At 42.4% G+C, this 19801-nt stretch overlaps 1 protein-coding gene across 5 annotated transcripts in view; it reads right to left on the reverse strand.

Annotated features, from left to right (window-relative positions):
* The window catches only part of GREB1 (growth regulating estrogen receptor binding 1), a 117109-nt gene that overhangs the window by 25665 nt on the left and 71643 nt on the right, over window positions 1–19801 (reverse strand). For 3 of the 5 annotated variants that reach the window (XM_060233828.1, XM_060233844.1, XM_060233812.1), the window contains exons 8-21: window positions 18820–18942; window positions 17833–17973; window positions 17549–17734; window positions 15752–16102; window positions 12945–13073; window positions 10706–10831; window positions 9120–9317; window positions 8854–9034; window positions 7642–7837; window positions 6708–6844; window positions 4952–5291; window positions 3816–3931; window positions 1030–1229; window positions 653–742 (exon numbers count right to left, since the gene is read on the reverse strand). In XM_060233828.1, the coding sequence (XP_060089811.1) occupies window positions 653–742; window positions 1030–1229; window positions 3816–3931; window positions 4952–5291; window positions 6708–6844; window positions 7642–7837; window positions 8854–9034; window positions 9120–9317; window positions 10706–10831; window positions 12945–13073; window positions 15752–16102; window positions 17549–17734; window positions 17833–17973; window positions 18820–18942 (2514 nt within the window). The remainder of the gene's footprint in view (window positions 1–652; window positions 743–1029; window positions 1230–3815; window positions 3932–4951; window positions 5292–6707; window positions 6845–7641; window positions 7838–8853; window positions 9035–9119; window positions 9318–10705; window positions 10832–12944; window positions 13074–15751; window positions 16103–17548; window positions 17735–17832; window positions 17974–18819; window positions 18943–19801) is intronic. The other 2 variants (XM_060233837.1, XM_060233820.1) reach the window with 1 other exon arrangement.

The following is a 19801-nucleotide window of genomic DNA, read 5'->3' on the forward strand; positions in this document are numbered from 1 at the left end:
CATGTAACTTAGTTACTTTCATATATTTCTTCCCCTGCCCCCATTCCTGTAATACTCTGTAGTGTTTTGATATAATTTTCCAGTGTCCTTGTGCTCTAGTAAATTAAGATTGTCTTTTGGCAAATAAAGATCTCTTTTTTTCCTTTAAAGATCTCAGACTGTGGTCAAAGAGCTCACCCAGAGCATCTGGCTACTCATGTGCGCAATTGACCAGAAACTCCTGACTGGGCCACAGCCGGTTAGCTGGACAGAGAGCAGGGTGTATATGAAGCAGTACACACACACACACACATGCATGGAGCCCCCATCTGTGCCTTTAAAAATGGACAGAGAAAGAAAGGACAGAGATTGGGTGGTAGTGGCAATCGAAGTATGGAGGGTGAGAAAGGAGGGCTATGGGAGAAATGAAGCCCTCTCTTGGGTGCAGATTCTCCTCTGTCTCTCAGGCTAAGACAGTAAGAAGGATGCCTCATAAATAATATTGGAAAATGTATGTAATCCCTTAAATGTAAGCACTGTCTTGGTAAAATGTTTATTTTTCCTTTCAGATGAGTTGTGGCAAATCTCAACTGACAACAATAACATGGTCTAAACTGTGATAATCCCCACCCACCTAAATAAATACCAGAAACTATTCATGCCAAAGTCTTACTTGATGTTTTAGAAGAAACAGATGAAGCTGCAGAATCATGTGAGCCAGACCGCTCTCTTTTGACAGGGCTTCTTTTTTCTGATATGGAGCCTGTTCCAGGATTTAAAGGGAAAGAAGGGGCAGGGAAGAGGATAGGAATATCAAAACATTGCCAATGCAGTGAAAAGAGACTGTCACTCAACACGATTACTGGATCTTCAATTACACCAGAGTTTAAATAAATGCAAAACGATACAGATAATTTATCAATAAAAACTTTCTTCTTAAAAAAATTATTTACACCAGAGTTTTATTTACATCAGGATCTCATAACCTTTCTCAATCAGATCCTTTTGTTGGCATCTTTTAGTGCAATGAGTCAGTGAATATTCATTTACCTTCTGTTACTGTTTCTTCATCTTCATTATCAGTACTACTTAGCTTCTCTGGGTCACTCTCCAGAACATCATTGGAGACCATTTTCTCTGCGGAGGTTTCAGAACTTACAAAATAGGCTGCCAAGCCAAGTTCTTGCTCCAAGGCTGTTCTCACCAAACAAGAGGAATTTATTAAACGCAAATCGCAGTATCTTAAGGACCTTGGACAGAGAAAGGGAAAAAATATAAGAACTATAAGAGTCTTTGAGATCATGTCCTATTGCAATGTCCAGTAAAGCAAAACTGACCAAAACCTGGTTTATTTCAAAATTAAACATCACTGCAATGGCAGCACAAGAGGCCTTGTAGCCACTTCATAGTTAATTTTATTGATGAACGTATAATGGTTACAGTTGGCATTTGTCATATATTGTGCTCTCCGAGTGTCTACACATGTACTGTAAATAGGAGAATGTACCAACTTTCAGCAACATCCTCTAGACCAGGGGTGTCAAACATATGGCCCGGAGGACAGAACTGGCCTGATCAGGGCTCTTTTCCATCCCATGAACTACATGTGAGGGAGAGAAGGCAGGAGACTGCTTTGGGGGGGGGGGGTGCAAACAGGTGCATGTGATGAAGTGTGTGTGGACAAAGCTGTCAAGAAATAGAAAGGAAACGGCTAAGCGGTGGGACTAACATGCTGAAGTAAAAAGCATGAAGGGAATGGCAACGAGGGTGGAGAAAGAGTGGTGTGGTGTTTTTTTCCCCTTCTGCCTCCTCTGACTGAAGCTCAGCAAGGATTGCTAAAGACATTATATGGAGGGGTGGAGCTGAGTGGCCGACACAACCACTGTCACACCAAATGGCGGCCGTGAGTTCGATTGGCAAGAGCAGGCATGCAGAGCGATGGTTTGCCGATGAAGGAATGGAGCCAGAAGAGGAGACAGGAGGGCCATTGCATGGATTGGGAGGCAACCTCCCCTCAAGGGTTAATATGGACAGCAATGGGCCTGCAGGAGTTATTAATTGTTTTTTTGGCCTGCAGGTTTCTTATCATTGTCAAGGCCGAAGATGGAAGCCTGGTAATTAGTTTCTATGGGGAACTTGTGATCTGTGATAGGAGAGGGGAGGTTTATTTATTTATTTCCGTAGATTTATAGGATGCCCTTTCCCATAGTGGGCTCAGGGCGGCTTTCAACATAATAAAACAATTAAAACCGTTCAAACAGTTCAAACAGTTTAACAATTAAGCTGTTGAGACTGTTGAAGTAATCTTCTTGAGGTTTCTTTTGGAAACAGGTTCTGATTGGATGTTATCATCGCCTGATGTGAAGACCCAAAAATATAATTAAACTGCGGCGCTGAACAAGGCAAACTAGCTGACCTGCAATTGCTAGAAAAGCTTTGGGTCCTTCCTATCAAAATTACGGTTTGTGCCACCTAGTGCAGTTCTTATGAATATCAGGTAGTTGAAGCTAGCTTTGTTTTTTTCCTTTCTGTATGGTTTCTGTGTTAAAAAACACAGCATTCTGGTTCTTGTATGCAGTTGCCCTGAGAACCTTCAGGGTTTAGTCTTGGTAATCCTTTACAACTTGTTTTCAGCCCATGAAGGAAAAGGCATTCTGGACAGACAAAACGCACCCCTTGGAGGTTTCAAAAACAGCCTCTCTGACAGGCCTTCCTCTCAACTCAGCTGCTTCTGTGGGAAATGCAGGAGGGATAAGAACTGGGGTTGGAGGGATCTTGGAGAGCCAGGTCCAAACCCCCACTCCTTCTGAGCCAGGAACCTGTCATCTGAGTCACGAGGGGCCAGTCACTCTACCTGGTCGACCTCACAGAGTTGATGGTGATAGGGACAGGGCACTGAAAAGGGAAGTCCAGTGTGCCTCCCCAAGATCCTCAGAGATAGAACGGAGGAAGAAAGGAAACAAAGAAAAAGAAATGGATTGTAGTCATGCTCAGCTGTTGAGGCTGGGTATGGGAAGGGGGGGGGGAGTTTTGCTGGAAAACTACTTTATTGACTCGCAAGGAAGATGACTCATCTTCTAAAAGTCCTATATATACAGAAAGTAACTAATTTGTAGGGAAATATAAGATATCCCCCCCCCCCTTTTACAGTATCCCTTGGAAAAAACCTAGACCGGCATATGATTAAATACGTTTGTTGGGGCTTTTGTGGGTTCCCCAGTAAATCAGTTGCTTTCCCACCTGGAAACCAATTGCTTTTGTTTTATTTTGAGTAAAATAATAATAATGTTAATTGGGTTTGCCTGTGTTATTTATAAAGTTTATATATCTGGTAACTCTGGCATTACATTGTATGGCACATATGGCCAGGCCTGACAAAGTAACATTTATGTCAGATCCAGCCCTTGCAACAAGTGAGTTTGACGCCTCTGCTCTAAACTGTCTTCTCTACAGCCAGTAAATGTGACATATTCCTTAGCCAACATCACGGCTTAATTTTTGACAGCACTAGGGATGGGCACAAATCAAGAAAATGGAGGTTCATCCCAGTTCATGGTTTGAGAGGCAACAAACTGATGTTGCCTTTTTTTGATCAGCTAATCTCTAAACAGCAGGATGTGAACTTTTGAAGTTTATTGAATATATTTGGCCCAGTAAAAAGAAAAACCTCATATGGTCAGTTTTACTCATTCTGTGGATGTCTGACAAGTTCTTGTTCAAAAAGGATCGTAGTAGGCAGATGGCTTTCTTGCTACTGGAGACTACCTTGTGTTTACAGGTAAGCACAAGGACAGGGCTGGATTTCATGGAAATGTTTAGTAGTGCTGAGTCATTACCTTGGCAAGGACTCGCCTTGGGGGTCCATTCCACTAAAGATCAAGATGCAAGGCAGACCTTCCAACTCCAAGTAGGTCTGTGGACTCCATTCAGCATCTTCAATTTTCTGCCAAATCTATCATTACATTGGAAACAAACTAGTCAGCATATATCTGTACCATTGCAGAAGAAAGAAACTGTGGCTGTAATCCAAAACTGGAGTCAAAAGAGTGAGCACTACAGCACAAAATTCCTGCTTCAAAACTCAGTTCAGCTATAGACTTCCCAAATGGTCTTAGGCAAGTTCCTGTCACTCAGCCTCAGATACAATATCAGAAGAGAGTAAGAATAATTCTGGTTATTTTAAGTACTGCAGTAAGGATTACAGAAGTTATGTATGTGATGGCTTAGGAACAGTGTTACACAGAATCAGAGAGTTGGAAGGGACACCAAGAGTCATCTAGTCCAACCCCCTGCACAGTGCAGGAACTTCACTAATACCTCCCACACAAACCTACATCCACAATGACACCTACTCCATACCCAGAAGATGGCAAAAATCTCCAGGATTCCTTGCCAAACTGGCCTGGAGAAAAATTGCTCACTGACTCCAAAAGGGCTATCAGCATTTCCTTGAGCATGTAATAAAGAGCTATGAGTATTAATTTTAATACTGTGAAGCTACTAACCAATTAAATAATTTTAGTTGTTTATAAGCTTTTTAAATCAATTAACTGATTAACTAAATTAGAACAAAAGTGCTTTGAAGTCAGAATTTAATAAACAAAAGCCCCTCCCCCATTATTAGAAATGACATTTTAAATAAGGATATAAAACAGAAAGACAAAAAATAAAAATGCTTGAAGTCTCAGTCCCACTAACTGAAGTTTTCCCTGACCTATTAATCAACTAAGGGCTTCTTCTGCATGCACTCTTATTAAATAAATGAGACTACTTTCAAACAAATCGACAGATTCGGGAGCAGGAGGAAGAGCTGAGTGAGTATATATAAAGATATTTGCTAAAGATCTTTAGATCTGTGAATGGGCTGGTCCACCACTGGAATTCAGCCATCATATCAACAGACATTTCTGCTCAGCAGCCACATTAGCTCTAGAGCTCAGGTCTTCTAGGGCTGATCAGCTGTGTAAGTTACCTTGAGTTGTTCCACAAAGTGTTTCCCTACGGTGATTCCAGAGTTAGGATTCCCCAAGATGATTTCAAAATGGTCCTCAAGGGCAAGTCTTTCCCGCACATGGTTGAGGCGTTCGTAAGCTACTGCCGCCAATGGAATGCATGGGATCCTTAAAACCACCATAAGCCCATGACCGCTGGGGCACTGTCTTGATGAATTGATGAGATTCTGAGTGATTTCTAGGGTTTCAACTGTTGTGTAGTTCTTCATCTGGGACAAGCCACACACAGCCATCATGGCTGCTGAATAGTGCTGTACAAGAACAAACGTCCTTATCACTGCGCTATGCAGTCTGGGAAACCTGGAACAAAACAGTATGCAGGAAAAGTTTTAAAGGGTGCATTGCTTGTAGGACATGATGTGCCCATGAAATATTTTCTTACTATTTACCCATGTTTCCTGTTAAATTATCCAAAGATGAACTGTCAGGGTACCACTTTAGGTCACTCAAAAATTAATCCTTAAATAAAGAGCTGAAAGATGCTACCCAGTTTTCAGCAGAAAACAGTATTCTCCCAGTAGGCCCATGCAAACCACCACAAGCATTATTTGAATATCCATCACTAGTAACTGGGTCTAGTTTCCCATCAGCATTATTATCTCATAGCTTCTCAGACTGTAGTTCCATCTTTGGCAAAATCATGTATGTTTATTTACTCATGTATTATTTTATAGATCGATTACATTTTTATCCTGCCCTTCCTCCAAGTAACTCAGGGTGGGATACATCATTTCTGCCCTTCTCCCTTTTAACCTCACAACTACCTTGTGAGGAAGTTAGGCTGAGAGTGCATGATTGGCCCAAAATCACCCAGTGAGCTTCATGATTAGAGAGCAGGGATGTGAAGGCCCAAGTTAAGAAGAGCAACAAAATGTGTGGCTGGGGGGGGGGGGGGGGATTGTGGTAAGCACCTCTACAAATCAAATCCTGGGGAAGATACTCAAACTCTTGCCAGTATTTCTGGCTAGTGGGAAAGGAATTATTATAATTAAGCAATAATGCTTCTGAACCAACCTTGAATCTGATCCAGTCTGTATCAAACATCACCGCTTGGATCCTAAATTCCCTGTCCTCCTTTAATCCCACTTGCCAAAGATGGAGTGGGTGATTTTTACTAATCCTCCTCTCTCATGGTAGTCCCCTACTTTGATCAACATGATGTTCCTGAGGATCCATTGGGAGTACAATATTGTAGGGGGCATGAATGAGGAGGGAGAAGATGGAAAAGTCACCTTTTATGTAGTGTAGTTCCACTCCTACTACACAGTTGGAGGCGAAGAGAAATAACAGATTGTGCTAGAGGGGCTCATATTTCAATGTCTGCCTATGTGTTTTGTCATTGATATCTCCATAAGAAGATAACAGGAATGCCTACGGTTGTTAAAAACTTCATACAGTTTTTAAAAATATATATATTTGATCAAGGGCAAAGATTAAACTGAGTAACAAGACTCAAGTGTTCTATTTCATGTGTCACCATCCTTTCTGCAGAGCTGTACTATCTCTTGAATGTTAATAAAATCAGGGCTTTTTTCTCAGGGAACATGGCAAAATGGGAGTTCTGGAACCCCTTTGTGGAAACACAATTCTAAAAAAATGTTTAAAAGTTCATGAGGGGCAACCATGTGTTTCTCCTTCATTTCCCTCTTGAGAGTTCTGCACCTCTTTTTCCAGGAAAAAAAAACCCTGAATAAAATTGTAAGCCACATATGGTACCTTTTCCCCAAAGCCATGACCATTGCTTCAAAAGAGCTGTCATAACGAAGCAATGGAAGGCTGTGTCCAGAAAGGGTGGATTCAACAAATTCAGACAGTCCATAGTACTTCTTGCTTTCATGGTACAAGTCAGCTCCCTAGAATAAATGAGACTGTGTAAATTTAAAGGGACACTTCAAAACAATTATTCAGCAGTTCACCAGCTTTAACAAATATACACTTAGGACCATGAAAAGTTCTCTATCCTAGCTCCATGGTTAATATTGCCTCTTACCCAAGATGCTCACTAGTACTGATTAACATCTGGCATGGTTACACAGGCAAATGTTATATTACAGAACAGTTCACTGTGCAAAAGTCAGAATCTCTTTTGATGGATGAGCACCTTTTCTATTGGCAGCAACAAGTTTGCCAAATGGAGGGTGGGCCCTTTCCTCTACTCTGCTGGTTGATGCTCCACATGTCCTGGGATCATCTCACTAAGGGCATGTGGAGCCCAAGAAAGTGGCAAACAGGTATGTGTGACTTTGAGTCTGGTTAGGCAAACCATAGCTATGGAATAGTTAAGCCCTAAACCCCAGCATTTTCTTTGGCAATGCAGGAGTACTAAAGATTCCCACCTCAAGTGAGGATATTGATTTCAATAAATATTACATTGTGCTTGTCAACAGATGGATGCTATGCTCAAAAACTTTTAAGCTTCATTCTCAAAAGTTTCTCTGTCAGTAGGAAGAAAAGTGATAAAAGAATCAAGGCCAATGGGAAGCTATCAAGGGGTTCAGAGAAGATAAGGGAAGTGTTCACAGATTGGAGATTAAGCCCCATTATTCTGTTCTAGTCCTGTCACTCCACATAACATCTTACTCACAGTCAAACGCAATATAAGAAATGCTCCCACAGAGCCTAAAAGCAGAGTCTCAAACATATCTCTTACATTGTTGTATAATGACGGCCAGTGGATTTCATTGTAAGGACTAATGCGAGTGTGTTGTGTCTGCAGAGCATAGGGGAAGGAAGTCACATGAAGTGTCACAATATTTGGGGCCTCTTTCACCTCTCTGCAGTTAAGCAGCCTGTCCACAAGGCCCACTGCTGGATCGGACTGAGGATAAAGGCTGTGAACTGCGCTGCTTAAAAAAAAGAGACAAAAGAGAATGCAAGGTTCTGAGGGTTAGCCTCATAAAATGATGTACACAGATAAAACAGATACACATGATCAATTTTTTTCAACCTTCTTGAACTCAGAATAAGTATATGCAGGGTTTGTGGACTGGATGACCCCGGAGGTCCCTTCCAACTCTATGATTCTATGACTCTATATCATTTTTCAGATAGTGGTATCCAGGGATTTTTTCATTTCAGGAACTCCTTTGCATATTAGGCCACACACCCCTGATGTAGCCAAACCTCCTGGAGCTTACAGTAGACCCTGTAGCCCTGCAAGCTCTTGGAGGACTGGCTACATTGGGGTGTGTGGCCTAATATGCAAAGCAGTTCCTGCTACAAAAAAAGCCCTGGTGATATCAAACAGACAAGTCATAATTTAATTTTTTTTTAAAATCAGTTGTGTTTGACAATGGGACGCTATCAAAGGATTCAGAGAAGATAAGGGAAGTGTTCACATTGTTCTAATTTAAAATTAAAATATTAAGATGCATTTTATAGGGATACAAATATACAATAATCTCAGTTTCCACTATATTTAGGATCACTTTGATAGTACCTTGGTTGAGCAATGCTTCATTCCACCCCCCCAATCAATTTCTTTGAAGTGCGCCATCTTAAATTGAGTTACACTCTTCAAAGCCCATTAAATTCAATAGAATGGTTTAACTCTGCGTAAGATTGCTCTCATTGTCATTTCAGTGAAACCCTCAAATTGAAGTCAACTGTTTCCTCCCAGATCATTCTGAACTGAGTTGGGAAGAGTGGGAAGACTTTAAGTGATATGGTCAACATTCAGGATGCCTTAAGCACACTGACTTACTGTGGGTGCGATGGCAGAGGCAGTGAGAAAGGAATCAAGTTTATCTCTCAATATGTGTTCAGAATAGCCAGAAAACAACTATCCTAAACCATGCAATAAAACTGTATTGTACCACAACCATATCTAACACTGTACACTGAAAAGTTAAACCATTCTCACCTGACAAGATCCCAGTGAGCATGGTCATGGATCAGGACAAAGAGTGTGTGTGGATTCTGCATAGAGTTTTGCAAAAAGGTTTTAAATTTCGTCTGGGCTTCTGTGTCAAGTTTGACTACATATTGCTCCACCCTCTGCTTTGTAAGATGCTCCTTCTCCAAACCAAGCTCTAACAGAACACCTAAAAGATGAATACAACTCATGTCAGCCCATCCAAACCTAACAGATGTGGATGTTATTTTGTACACATTTGTGGCAATAAGCACCTGAATGCCAGAGGTGGAATAACGTTTGCTGATATGTCACTTCCGAAGGAGGGACACATATCAAAAAATCAACTTTCTCAAAGGAACCCAAGTCAAGATTTTGAGTGCTGGAATCTGCAATGGAACAAACATGAGACAGAAGTTTCTGAGCTACTGCGAGCTGGAAGGGACGAATCTGATGCCGCTCAAAGTTATAATCTAGAAGAAAAGCAAAAATATGGTATAAGAGAGGGCTGGACAGCGACTATTTAAATATTTACAAGTTTTGCTTTTCCATTATTTACAGAATGAATCCTATGAAGAGCTGCATCAGCAACTTGGAAGGACAGTTTGATGTGATACACTTCTGTTTGCTTCAGCTCTTTTTATGTCACATAATAGTCTGGATTATGTAGGATAACCTGCTGGGAAACCAGGCACTGTATTTTATTTTTGGAGACAAGAGCTGGACTCAATGAAGACAACAAGAAGGCAAAAAACAGCTGTACGGAATGTACAAGGAGGGAAGGGGAAATTCAGTTGAATGGGGAAAGACCAAACCCTTTATTCCTGATACATTCTGAAATCTATTTAATCAAGGGATGTAGACTTCACAGTTAAGACTATGGCAGATCTGCTCACCTCCTCACTGACGACGACTTAGAAAGCCTCTTCTATGCAGTGTGTTTCTCAAGTTCAAACACTGAAATACACTCATGATTGTTTCAACATGATTGTTTCAGTCCAGCTGCCATAGGTTAAGCATGAAGGCTACATAACTCGAAAAACAATAAATTTCAAACATTCGAAGGATAAGTAACAACGTTTTTTCCTACATGGTGGAAAATACCATCCACTCACAGCTAGCATATGGCAAGCCAGTGGGGTTGCCAAGGCAAGAGATGTTCAGAGGTGATTTGCCATTGCCTGCTTCTGCATCATGGTATTCCTTGGAGGTCTCCCATCCAAGTACAGACCAAGGCCGACCTTGCTTAGCTTCTGAGATCTCACAAGACTGGGCTAGCCTTTTCCTACTTGGCTGCTTTTTAATTGAAACTGGTCACCATTGGGTAGCGCTTGGCCCAATTACCCCATGCAGGAGCATCAGTGGTGAATACAACAATTAATCTCAAGAACTGATGCCTTAATAGACATTGCAAATGGTTGAACAGCTACAAGAGAGGTGACTTGAATGAGCAATGACTCATTGTATACTTAAAGAGGAGATGATATTTTAAAGAACACTGCTGGGAAATCCAAGAGGTGCATCCTAGGATTTCTTGCAATATTGCAGAGGACATAGAATGCTACTGTCAGACTTTACCCATCTGCCTGATATCTGTGTGGTGTAGTCCAGAAAGCACTACGGAATCCCAACAGATCTGAAGGTTTCCCTTTCATCTCAAGTAGTGGCTTCAGGCTGAGACTAGTGAGTTGGGTTTGAATATGGGAAGTCAACTGTCAGATTCCTGTTGCTCTCTGAAATCACTGATCTTTAGCATCACAGACATTCTCATTCAAGGTGGCTAAAATGCCACCTTGAATTCTGTGGAGGGAGGGAAGACTACAAATGTGAAAAGGTTCACATTGGCTCCTCATACACTTACTTGTACACCCAGCTGTTCCTGTTATGTCCAGTGTTCCAGTTTTACCGACTGAAGCAGGGAGAGATGAGGAAATGTGTCCTCGGTTTTCTTGACAAAATTTATCCAGCAAAACATCAACATCCCCATCTAGTCAACCAAAAGAAAAATGCACGTCATTCTTAATCCATTAAATCAGATTTGTTATACCTCCTAGTTATACTCAACCCATAAAACTTGTGCTACTTCCATCTCGCATAATACATTTTTTTAAAAAAAACAACCTTCCTTACAAGGAATGCAAAATAACTAAAGACAGTGGACATGAAGCACTGTAAGTGAAACCAGGTCTACTTTATCAATTACGACTTGCTCACTGAGGTGGCCAAAGTGGTTCTTTGTGGTGTCATTGGAATGCCCCCTCTTACCTCTTGCCTTAACTGAATACAGTGACCTGGATCCTATGTGTTCCTTCACTGCACACAAGAAGTTCTGTAACTTTCACTGGCAGTTTTGTGGATCTGAATGCATTATTTCTTCTTAAATATGTTTTCCTGTAAAGTGCAACTCAGAATGCTGAGCTACATACAACGGGAAGCCTTTTTCAATGAAGTACCACTTGCAGCAATGCAACTCTGGCAGACTGAAATGGAAGGGGGTCTACACAGGGCTGCAGCCAGCCTTCTTCACTAGCTGAGGCTGCACTATTTCCAAGAAAGGCCAGATCCCCTCCAGTTGATTTGCACAGGGAGGAGCAGTAACATCATAGCCAGGGAAGTCTGGTCCCCAAACAGCTTGGCCAGTGAAGCCTGGTCTGAAGAAACTGGCTACTTCCCCTTTTAGAAGAAGTTACCCTTCCCCCTTTAAAATAATTTGCTGTGCTCAAAGTTGTTGTAGCTAAAAAAAGGATTTTTAAAACAAACTAAAATATACCTGAAAAGAAATCCTTATAATTTAAAGGGAAATTGTCAGGTCTTCAATTCAGAGCCTCTTCTTTTGGGGAAAAAAATTATTAGGGAGCTCAAAGGACTGGAGCACCCACTGGCCCCCATTCTAGGTATAACTCTGGAGGTGAATCCCAAAATGTGGGGTCCCAAGATGCATTCGAAGAAGAAGAGATTGGATTTATAACCCACACCCTTCACAACCCGAAAGAATTTCAGGGCGGCTTACAATCTCCTTTCCCTTCCCCTCCCCACAACAAGCACCCTGTGAAGTAGGTGGAGCTGACAGAGATCTAACAGAAATGGCTCTTGAGAGGAACAGCTCTGCAAGAACTTGTGACTGACTCAAAGTCACATCAGCAGCTGCATGTGAAGGAGTGGGGAATCAAGTCCAGTTCTCCCAGATAAAAGTCCGCACCACTTAGCCACTACACCAAATCGAGTTGGTAGAAATTTCTTAGTAGCCCACAGGAACTATATGGAATAAGCACAGGATGAGTGATTTGTCCTGATTCCTGTCTGGGGCACCCCATGTCTTCAGAACTTTCTTGCAACCTTGTTGGCTCACAGGAGCCATGGAGATTTATTAATCTTATATCCCCACCCCACCCCACTAGTGGGCTCAGAGCAGCTCACAACATATAAGTCACAATAAAACTGACAATATGAAAACAATCAAACAGTCAAAACAGGATGGCACTAAAAGAGACCAATGCCTCCTATGGCATGTTAAGCAGATGGTTTGTTTACTACACAGTGATTTGTTGGACAGTCTGTCACAGATTGCTGCCTCAGGAATATTAGCAATCAACAGCAGTAGTTGTCCAGCTGCTATCTGCATTGCTGCAAAATAAAACAGCTGAATAGACTAGAACAATGACCCAGTGTGGTCCCATGGTACCCACTGATGTGTTTCTTGGTGCCCACTTTCTTCTTCCCCAAAACAAAGAGCCAGTCATGGCTTTCCTCAACCCAATGAAGCAGGAGGTCTTTCAGAAGACCCCAGCAGGCATCCCCTTGGAGTCTGCAGGAAGAATACATGGGAAATAGCAGCCCCTATCATAGGACATTGCATGGCTTGAACCCCTCAACATTTTATGACTGCCCTGCAGCTGCCATTTGGTGAATGACTCTGCCTCCCATAGGTGCCATTTTGTGATGGGAACCCACACATTCTCTCTAAATAACAAAATGCCCACAGGCTCAACAGGTTTGGGGACCCCTAGAACAGAATTGCAGAATTTCTGTCTCAGTGTACAAAATCAGAATCTCTGTATTCTTAGAAAGTCTTTAAGACAGCTGTCTCTGTAGAGAGTTACCTGGGCAAAGACTACTGAAGAAGGCCCCTAGGGCATCTACTTTCCCAGTCACCAGTTCATAACTAACTTCTTTCTGGTATTCTATCGGAGTGAGCATGCTCTCAGATAGTATTCTTGCTTGGTACTTCCCTAAGAGACAAAGCAAGGAGGGAAAGGAGTTGTTACTTATTTCAGAATTTCATGTGAAATGCAGATTGAAACCATTAATAGTTATTAGTCCCTTTCTCGTTAACACTTGGATCAACTGCATAAATTGTTTAAAGCCTCACCAATTACCCAATTCAAAACAAGCTATGAAAACGAAAGAAACATTATCTTTGGAACTGCAATTTAATTTTACTACATGATGAGTTGGTAAGATGGCTCTATTCTCTGCTCTTCTTCTGCCCAGTCTCGTCAAGCAGTTAATTCCCTCCTGAAAATCAGCTCAGAAAAAAAAATGCTTATTTTGGATGATTGTATTCACATAGCAATGGCTGCTGTACTATAGCAATCATTTGCTACCAGGTTTTCCCGTGTGAATGACTACTATTGCAAGCGGATAGCACACTATCCAATGATGTGTGGATTCAGTGCTTCTAAAGAACTAACTGTTGAATTCAGTTAAGCCCACAAGGCCGCGTAGAACAGTTGCTAAGAAAAAAATGAAATAATGAAACAAGAGATTCCCGGTTCAAACTTCTGCCACAAGTTCTTTAACAGTACCGTACTCAGAAAAATCACACCCTTCTAAATCCACGGGCTTAAAAGTGTTTAGCTAGGCTTAGAAATGGCACTGTCGTAAGTGGACTTGGGCAAGCCACTCTCAGTTTCAGCACATCCCCAACAATATGGGGATATGGGGATAGGGCTGAGGTATATATAGATTATAGTAAGATTCTTTCTTTCTTTCTTTCTTTCTTTCTTTCTTTCTTTCTTTCTTTCTTTCTTTCTTTCTTTCTTTCTTTCTTTCTTTCTTTCTTTCTTTCTTTCTTTCTTTCTTATTACTTTAGTTTTCTATCCTGCCCTCTCCACAAGCAGACTCAGGGTGGCTAACTATCATTTAAAACAACAGTTTTAGGTTACAATGTAAAAAACAATTTAAAACAATAAAACTTAATGAAAACTACATTTATGGTGCTACTCAGAAATTTTTGATATAGGCAGGATCACAACTTTCTTTAATCAGCAGTCCATTCTTTTTTCTGACAGTGATCCTATGATGGTTACAATTCTTCATAATAGGTGTTGCTCGACAATATGAAGTATAAAGTGGCAGTCTTCTCCCATTTAGGTGTTACAGACCCATTGAAATAATTCAGTTTTTCAGGCTCTGCAGAATTGGGAGAGATCCCACAGGGCACTTACGGCCTCTGGAAGGGCGTTCCACATAACTGGTGCTGCCATTGAGAAGGCCCTAGCCTGTGTAGAGTGCAATCTGGCCTCCCTTGGTCCAGGGACAGATGACAGATTTTGTGTTCCTGAATGCCATGCTCTCTGGGGAACATATGGGGAAAGGCAGTCCCACAGATAGACAGGCCTTTGACCATACAGGGCTTTAAAGGTCAATATCAGCATTTTAAATTGACTTGGAACACAATGGGTAGCTAGTGCAGCTCTTTCAGCACTGGTTGAATGTGCTCCCATCAAGGGAGCCTCATTAACAACCACACTGCAGCATTCTGCACCAGCTGTAGTTTCCAAGTCAGAGTCGAGGGCAGCCCCATGTAGAGAGCATTACAGTGGCCTATTCTCAAGGTGACTGTAGCATGGATCACCATTGCTAAGTTGTCGTGTTCCAGAAAACAGGCCAGCTGCCACACCAGCCGAAGATGAAAAAAGGCAGATTTGGTAGTGGTTGCTACCTGAGCCTCCATAGTCTCCAGGAGCACTCCCAAGCTGTTGACCTTTGGGACCTTCTGAGCAATGTTAATATTAAATTGTAGAAGTATCCCTTGCTGTTGGGCTTGATGGACTGCTTTGCCTCTTCTGCCCCATAGTTTGCCTAGCCAAACTCTACTGTTCAGCTGAGGCATGTGGCTCATGATATATCTGAGTCCAGGGCAGTGTAGCCTTTAGACCAAGGCAGACCTGTCATGCAGTCAAGCACATTACACCACTGTGTGATGTAAGCAGTGGAAATCAGTATTACCTCCTTCTCCCATACAGTCCTCCTCACCAATTAAGGTCCCCATTCTGGCTCTGAGCCAACTCCCATGGAGGTAAGAAGGATGGAAACTGGGGACAGGGCTTTCTCAGCGATGGCACTAAATTTCTGGCATATCCATCCCCTGAGGTTCACCTAAAAAAACCTGTTGACATTCAGACACCAGGTCTCACTTGCCCAGAGTTTTAGCTCATCTTTTCGTAGGTTATTTTTAAATCTCTTTTATGATCTAATGCCACTTTTCATCATGTTTTATGAAGGATTTAGCCTGCATTCATACTGTTTTTATGTTGCTTCTGCCCCTAGATACTTTGGTTTTATTGGCTGATGGATTTCATTTAGTTTTATTTTGATATGGTTGTTTTAAAACTGAATTTCAATTTTTATTTTATATTACGTTGCTAGCCGCCTCACGTAGTTCACTGAAAAGGGAGCATTTTTTCAATAAATAATTGATAATAAACAATAATATTGATACCATAAATCTTTACAGGCTTTGTGACATTTAGAATCCCATGAAGAAAATCTGGTATATACATTGCCATAGTCCTTGAAAAATGAAAGCAGTGTAACATTAGCCAACACTTGAACCTACAAGGCGCTAACAGCCAAAACCCATTAAAATTCTGGAATGCTCCATGTTTTTCCCTCAGCAGCTCACCTGTGACAGCAATGCAAGAATCAATGGCTCTGTTTCGACAAGCACATATGATCACCACATAATTGGTCTTCACTAACTTTCCCTCAATGAGCATCTTGAACATTTCTGACAGCCCCTCAGCTAAAGAATAGCTGCACTCGATGATGTGGACGCTGTCGTTGCAGGAGCTGGCTGCCAGTCCCGCTAGCCAGGGAAGTTGAGCAGATGTCACTGGAGCAATCGGGCCCGGAACCTGAGGAAAAGCCTGGGGAATGGCTTGTTGATACTGACGAATTTCAGAAAGGTGCGACTCCCTCCATGAACGCATGAAGATCTGTTCCAAGTCCTCAATCAAAGGAACCTGGTCAGAAGCTATAGAAAGATGGGAGCAAAACCAAAAATAGCATCAAAAGCAAAAAAAAATCAAGAATTAATCTTATAAGAGTAGCCTGTTTTGTTTTGTCAGAAGCATGACAACAAATATTAAGATAGATTCAGGCAGGGGTGTCACAGGGCTGTAGCCAGGATTTAAAGTGAGGCCAGAGACACAATTGTTGTTTGGGGAGCCAGGAGGTCACCAATAACCCCCTTGCCAAAACAAACGGAGGAGCTCCGGTATGGATACGAGACCACTCACCCACCCCTCTTCCCTCCGCCTGGTGATTGGCAGGCTCTGCAGGTGGGTGCATGACAAGACCAGAGTGGGAAGGCAGCACAAAGAGAGAGAGTGTGCGGGTGAGTAGCCCCTTTCTGCAAGTGGTGGGTGGCAAGCTCCAACCAAAGCAAATGGGGCTGTTTGCAGGTGAGGCAGCATGGATGCCCTAGCCATGATGCTCCTCCTGCAAACGCTGCTGCGTACTTGGCCGGCCAACCAGGTAGCCCCCACCCTCATGCTGGGGGGCCAGGTGGGGAGAGGTGGTGGCTGTGAGGGTCAGAGCTCCTCTGTCAGGCACAATGCAGCTGGCCCAGGCAAGGGAGGGAGTAAGCAAGAGAGGGAGTAAGTGAGGGAGCACTGCTTTGGTTCAGTCGGCTGGCAATCGGCTTAGGGGTGGCTGGCAGGACAGTGGGAGCAAGTCGAGGGTGGTATGTGGTGGGACTGGGGTCCTAGCCTTGGTGTTCAGTGGTGGGGCCAGAACCCTGTGGGATGCACCATGGCTATGGGCCTGGATGTTGGTCTGAAGCAACAGAACAAAGTTTGAGTCCAGCAGCACCTTTAAAACCAACACAGTTTAATTCCAGGTGTAAGCTTTCACATGCATGCACACTTCTTCCAATTAATGCACCCAAAGAAGCGTGCCTACACACAAAAACTTATACCCAGAATTAAACTTTGCTAGTCTTAAAGGTGCCACTGGACTCAAACTTTGTTCTCAACAAATAGGAAGGTCATTTCTAGCACAGTATGACTGGATTGATTTTACACTTTGCATACCACAGCCTTGACACCTTTTGGAGCTAAATGGGGGGTCAATTTCTGAGACAGTGTTCACATACTGGGGACCCTGGACCCAGTCTGTGTACTGTGTCACAGTCATGCATTATTTGATCGTTCTCTTCTGTTCCTTCACTATGCTAATTCTGCTCTGGTCAGAAGCCTGCAAGAATGAGCTTCATCACTTCCTCCTCACACTGTTACCCAAATCAGAAACAATCCAGAGGGAGAGTTTATTCTGTGCTTCATTTACAGTTACAATGTCAAAGAAAAACTTCTACTGCATCCACTGTATCTCAAAGGGGGGGGGGGCGGGTTATAGAGGTCATTTGCAATTCAGATCAATTTCTCTTTAACGTGACAGGAGTCAAAGGTGGAAAACTCACCCAACTGAACGAGGTAATAGACTGTGAGTAAGAGCTGCATTTCATCTGAAATCGGCTGTATTGTGGAGGCTCCATACTGCTCATAAGCCCTAGAGAGAGACTGTGAATTCTTGTAACATGTATACAAAAGGGGGCTGACTATGACATCATTCAGGTTCCCGCAAAGGTAAGGGAAGTTTCCATGCCCTGTGAAACAAAGCATAATTGCACTGGGTTCCACATGTACAAGAGGAGCAAACAGAGTATACTTCTTCAAAGTGCCTGTTTGAAACGTTATGCGTTACCTTTAAATAGGACTGGCTTTGCTTTATAGATTTTCAGTAGGTTATCAGGAACTGAAACTGGCTCTCCAGAGGCCACCATGGGAGATGACACAGGTCCTACCATGGCAGCATGAGGTAAACAGGAAAGCCCTCCTCCTCCCTCTAGGAATCAATTCAGAGAGTTTAGCTAGAACTAAATCACAGCAGAGAAGCTAAGAAAAAAATCATGTCTTTACAAAACAACGTTGGCTCTGGGAAGAGAGGAGAAAGAACCACATTGAATTCATTTCTGTTCAAACTTCACATGACCGGAAAGGCCAAAGACTTTAGTGTAGGCATCATCAATACTTGCTTATTCATTTATAATCCCTTCCAGCAGTCTTTTATCCAAAGATTCTCAGAGTGGTTCACAAGTAAACTCAAATGTGAAACAATGAACTCAAAAAATGAATATAAAGGTAATACAAAACATCTAAAATAGCCTAGGGTGTGTGTGAAAATAATGTGCAGTGTTTGTATTTAACTCACTTTAAAGGCGTACTAGAAATGAAAAATATTTCATTCATTCCTGAAATGACAAAGAGAGGAGTGACTGAAAAAGCTCTCCTGTAGGTCCCACCCAAACCTAATTTCATCTAAGGCTAGTTCCCCACAGGAAGACAACCTGCATGACTCTTCAGAAACCGGGCAGGCTAGCAGGAGTAAAGGTAATCCTGTAAATAATTCCAGACGTGAGCCAGATAACCCGAACTTAAGCCTGAAAACAAGTTGAGGGCTAATGTAACTTAAAGTAGCAGCGGTTTTAAATTATTACTCCAGTGTGTCATAGTAAAGACCTTTGCAGCCTCATTTTAAACCAATGCAAATTTCTGAACCACATGGCCCCACCTACAGCATGTTTCAGTAGTCTAACACAGATGTTATCATGGTGCTGTGACTATGGTTGTGTTGGCTATTTTTCCTAAGACAATAGCTCAGTTTCTACTACAAAGAACAACCCCCACTTACCATTTTTATTTCTATTGTTGATCTGTGGATTTGGTTGCAAATGCCAGGCTTCATTGGATGATGGAGACTCCGGTGACCAGCCTTTGTGGCGTTTTTTGGGAGGCCCTGAATTTGTTAAAGTCCCTAGAAAACATTGATTAAAAGAAATAATTATTGCCATAAAGAAGACTGTAGATTTATACCCCGCCCCTTCTCTCCAAATCGGAGTGCCTTACAATCTCCTTTATCTTCTTCCCCCGCAACAGACACCCTGTGAGGTGGGTGAGGCTGAGAGAGCTCTCACAGAGAAGCTGCCCTTTCAAGGACAACTCCTGTGAGAGCTATGGCTGACCCAAGGCCATTCCAGCAGCTGCAAGAGGAGGAGTGGGGAATCAAACCCGGTTCTCCCAGATAAGAGTCTACACATTTAACCACTACACCTTCTTGGTCTGAATTACATGCTTATTCCAAGTGCAACGTATAGGTTTGGGGCCCCTGGTAGAATTTGTGAGGGGTTTTGTCCTTGAAGGGGAATTTGTAAGAGGTGACTGAGGGGTTAAAAAGATTTCTGGGGGAAAGAGGAGGTTTATGAGAAGAAAAGGAGATGACACCCATCTGAGGAGAAGGAGGTAACCAACCCAGCTAGAGCCCATAATTCTCAGCAGAGCAAAAAACGGAGGTTACCGAGAACATGTAGCTTATTTTACAGTTCTACCACAAGATAGCAGTATGCAGCCACTTATACTGCACTTGGGACATTCATTCATTTTTCTCTAGCAAGAACTGTTCCCCTTTCCCTATTGATAAAAATTAGTGTTGTTAACCACGCCACCTCTTGGACATTTTCATTAATTCAGTGGCTTCTACTAAAGGGAGAGAAAGCACACATATCCATTTGTAAACGAGCGAGCATTTGATTCTGTGCACAAAGTGAAGTTTGGCCTTGGTTGAACAAACACAGAAATGAAAGGCTACACTAGTGCTGTCTGGGAAAGGCTGCACT

Source organism: Heteronotia binoei, chromosome 1 (assembly GCF_032191835.1).
Source record: "Heteronotia binoei isolate CCM8104 ecotype False Entrance Well chromosome 1, APGP_CSIRO_Hbin_v1, whole genome shotgun sequence".
NCBI lineage: Eukaryota > Metazoa > Chordata > Lepidosauria > Squamata > Gekkonidae > Heteronotia > Heteronotia binoei.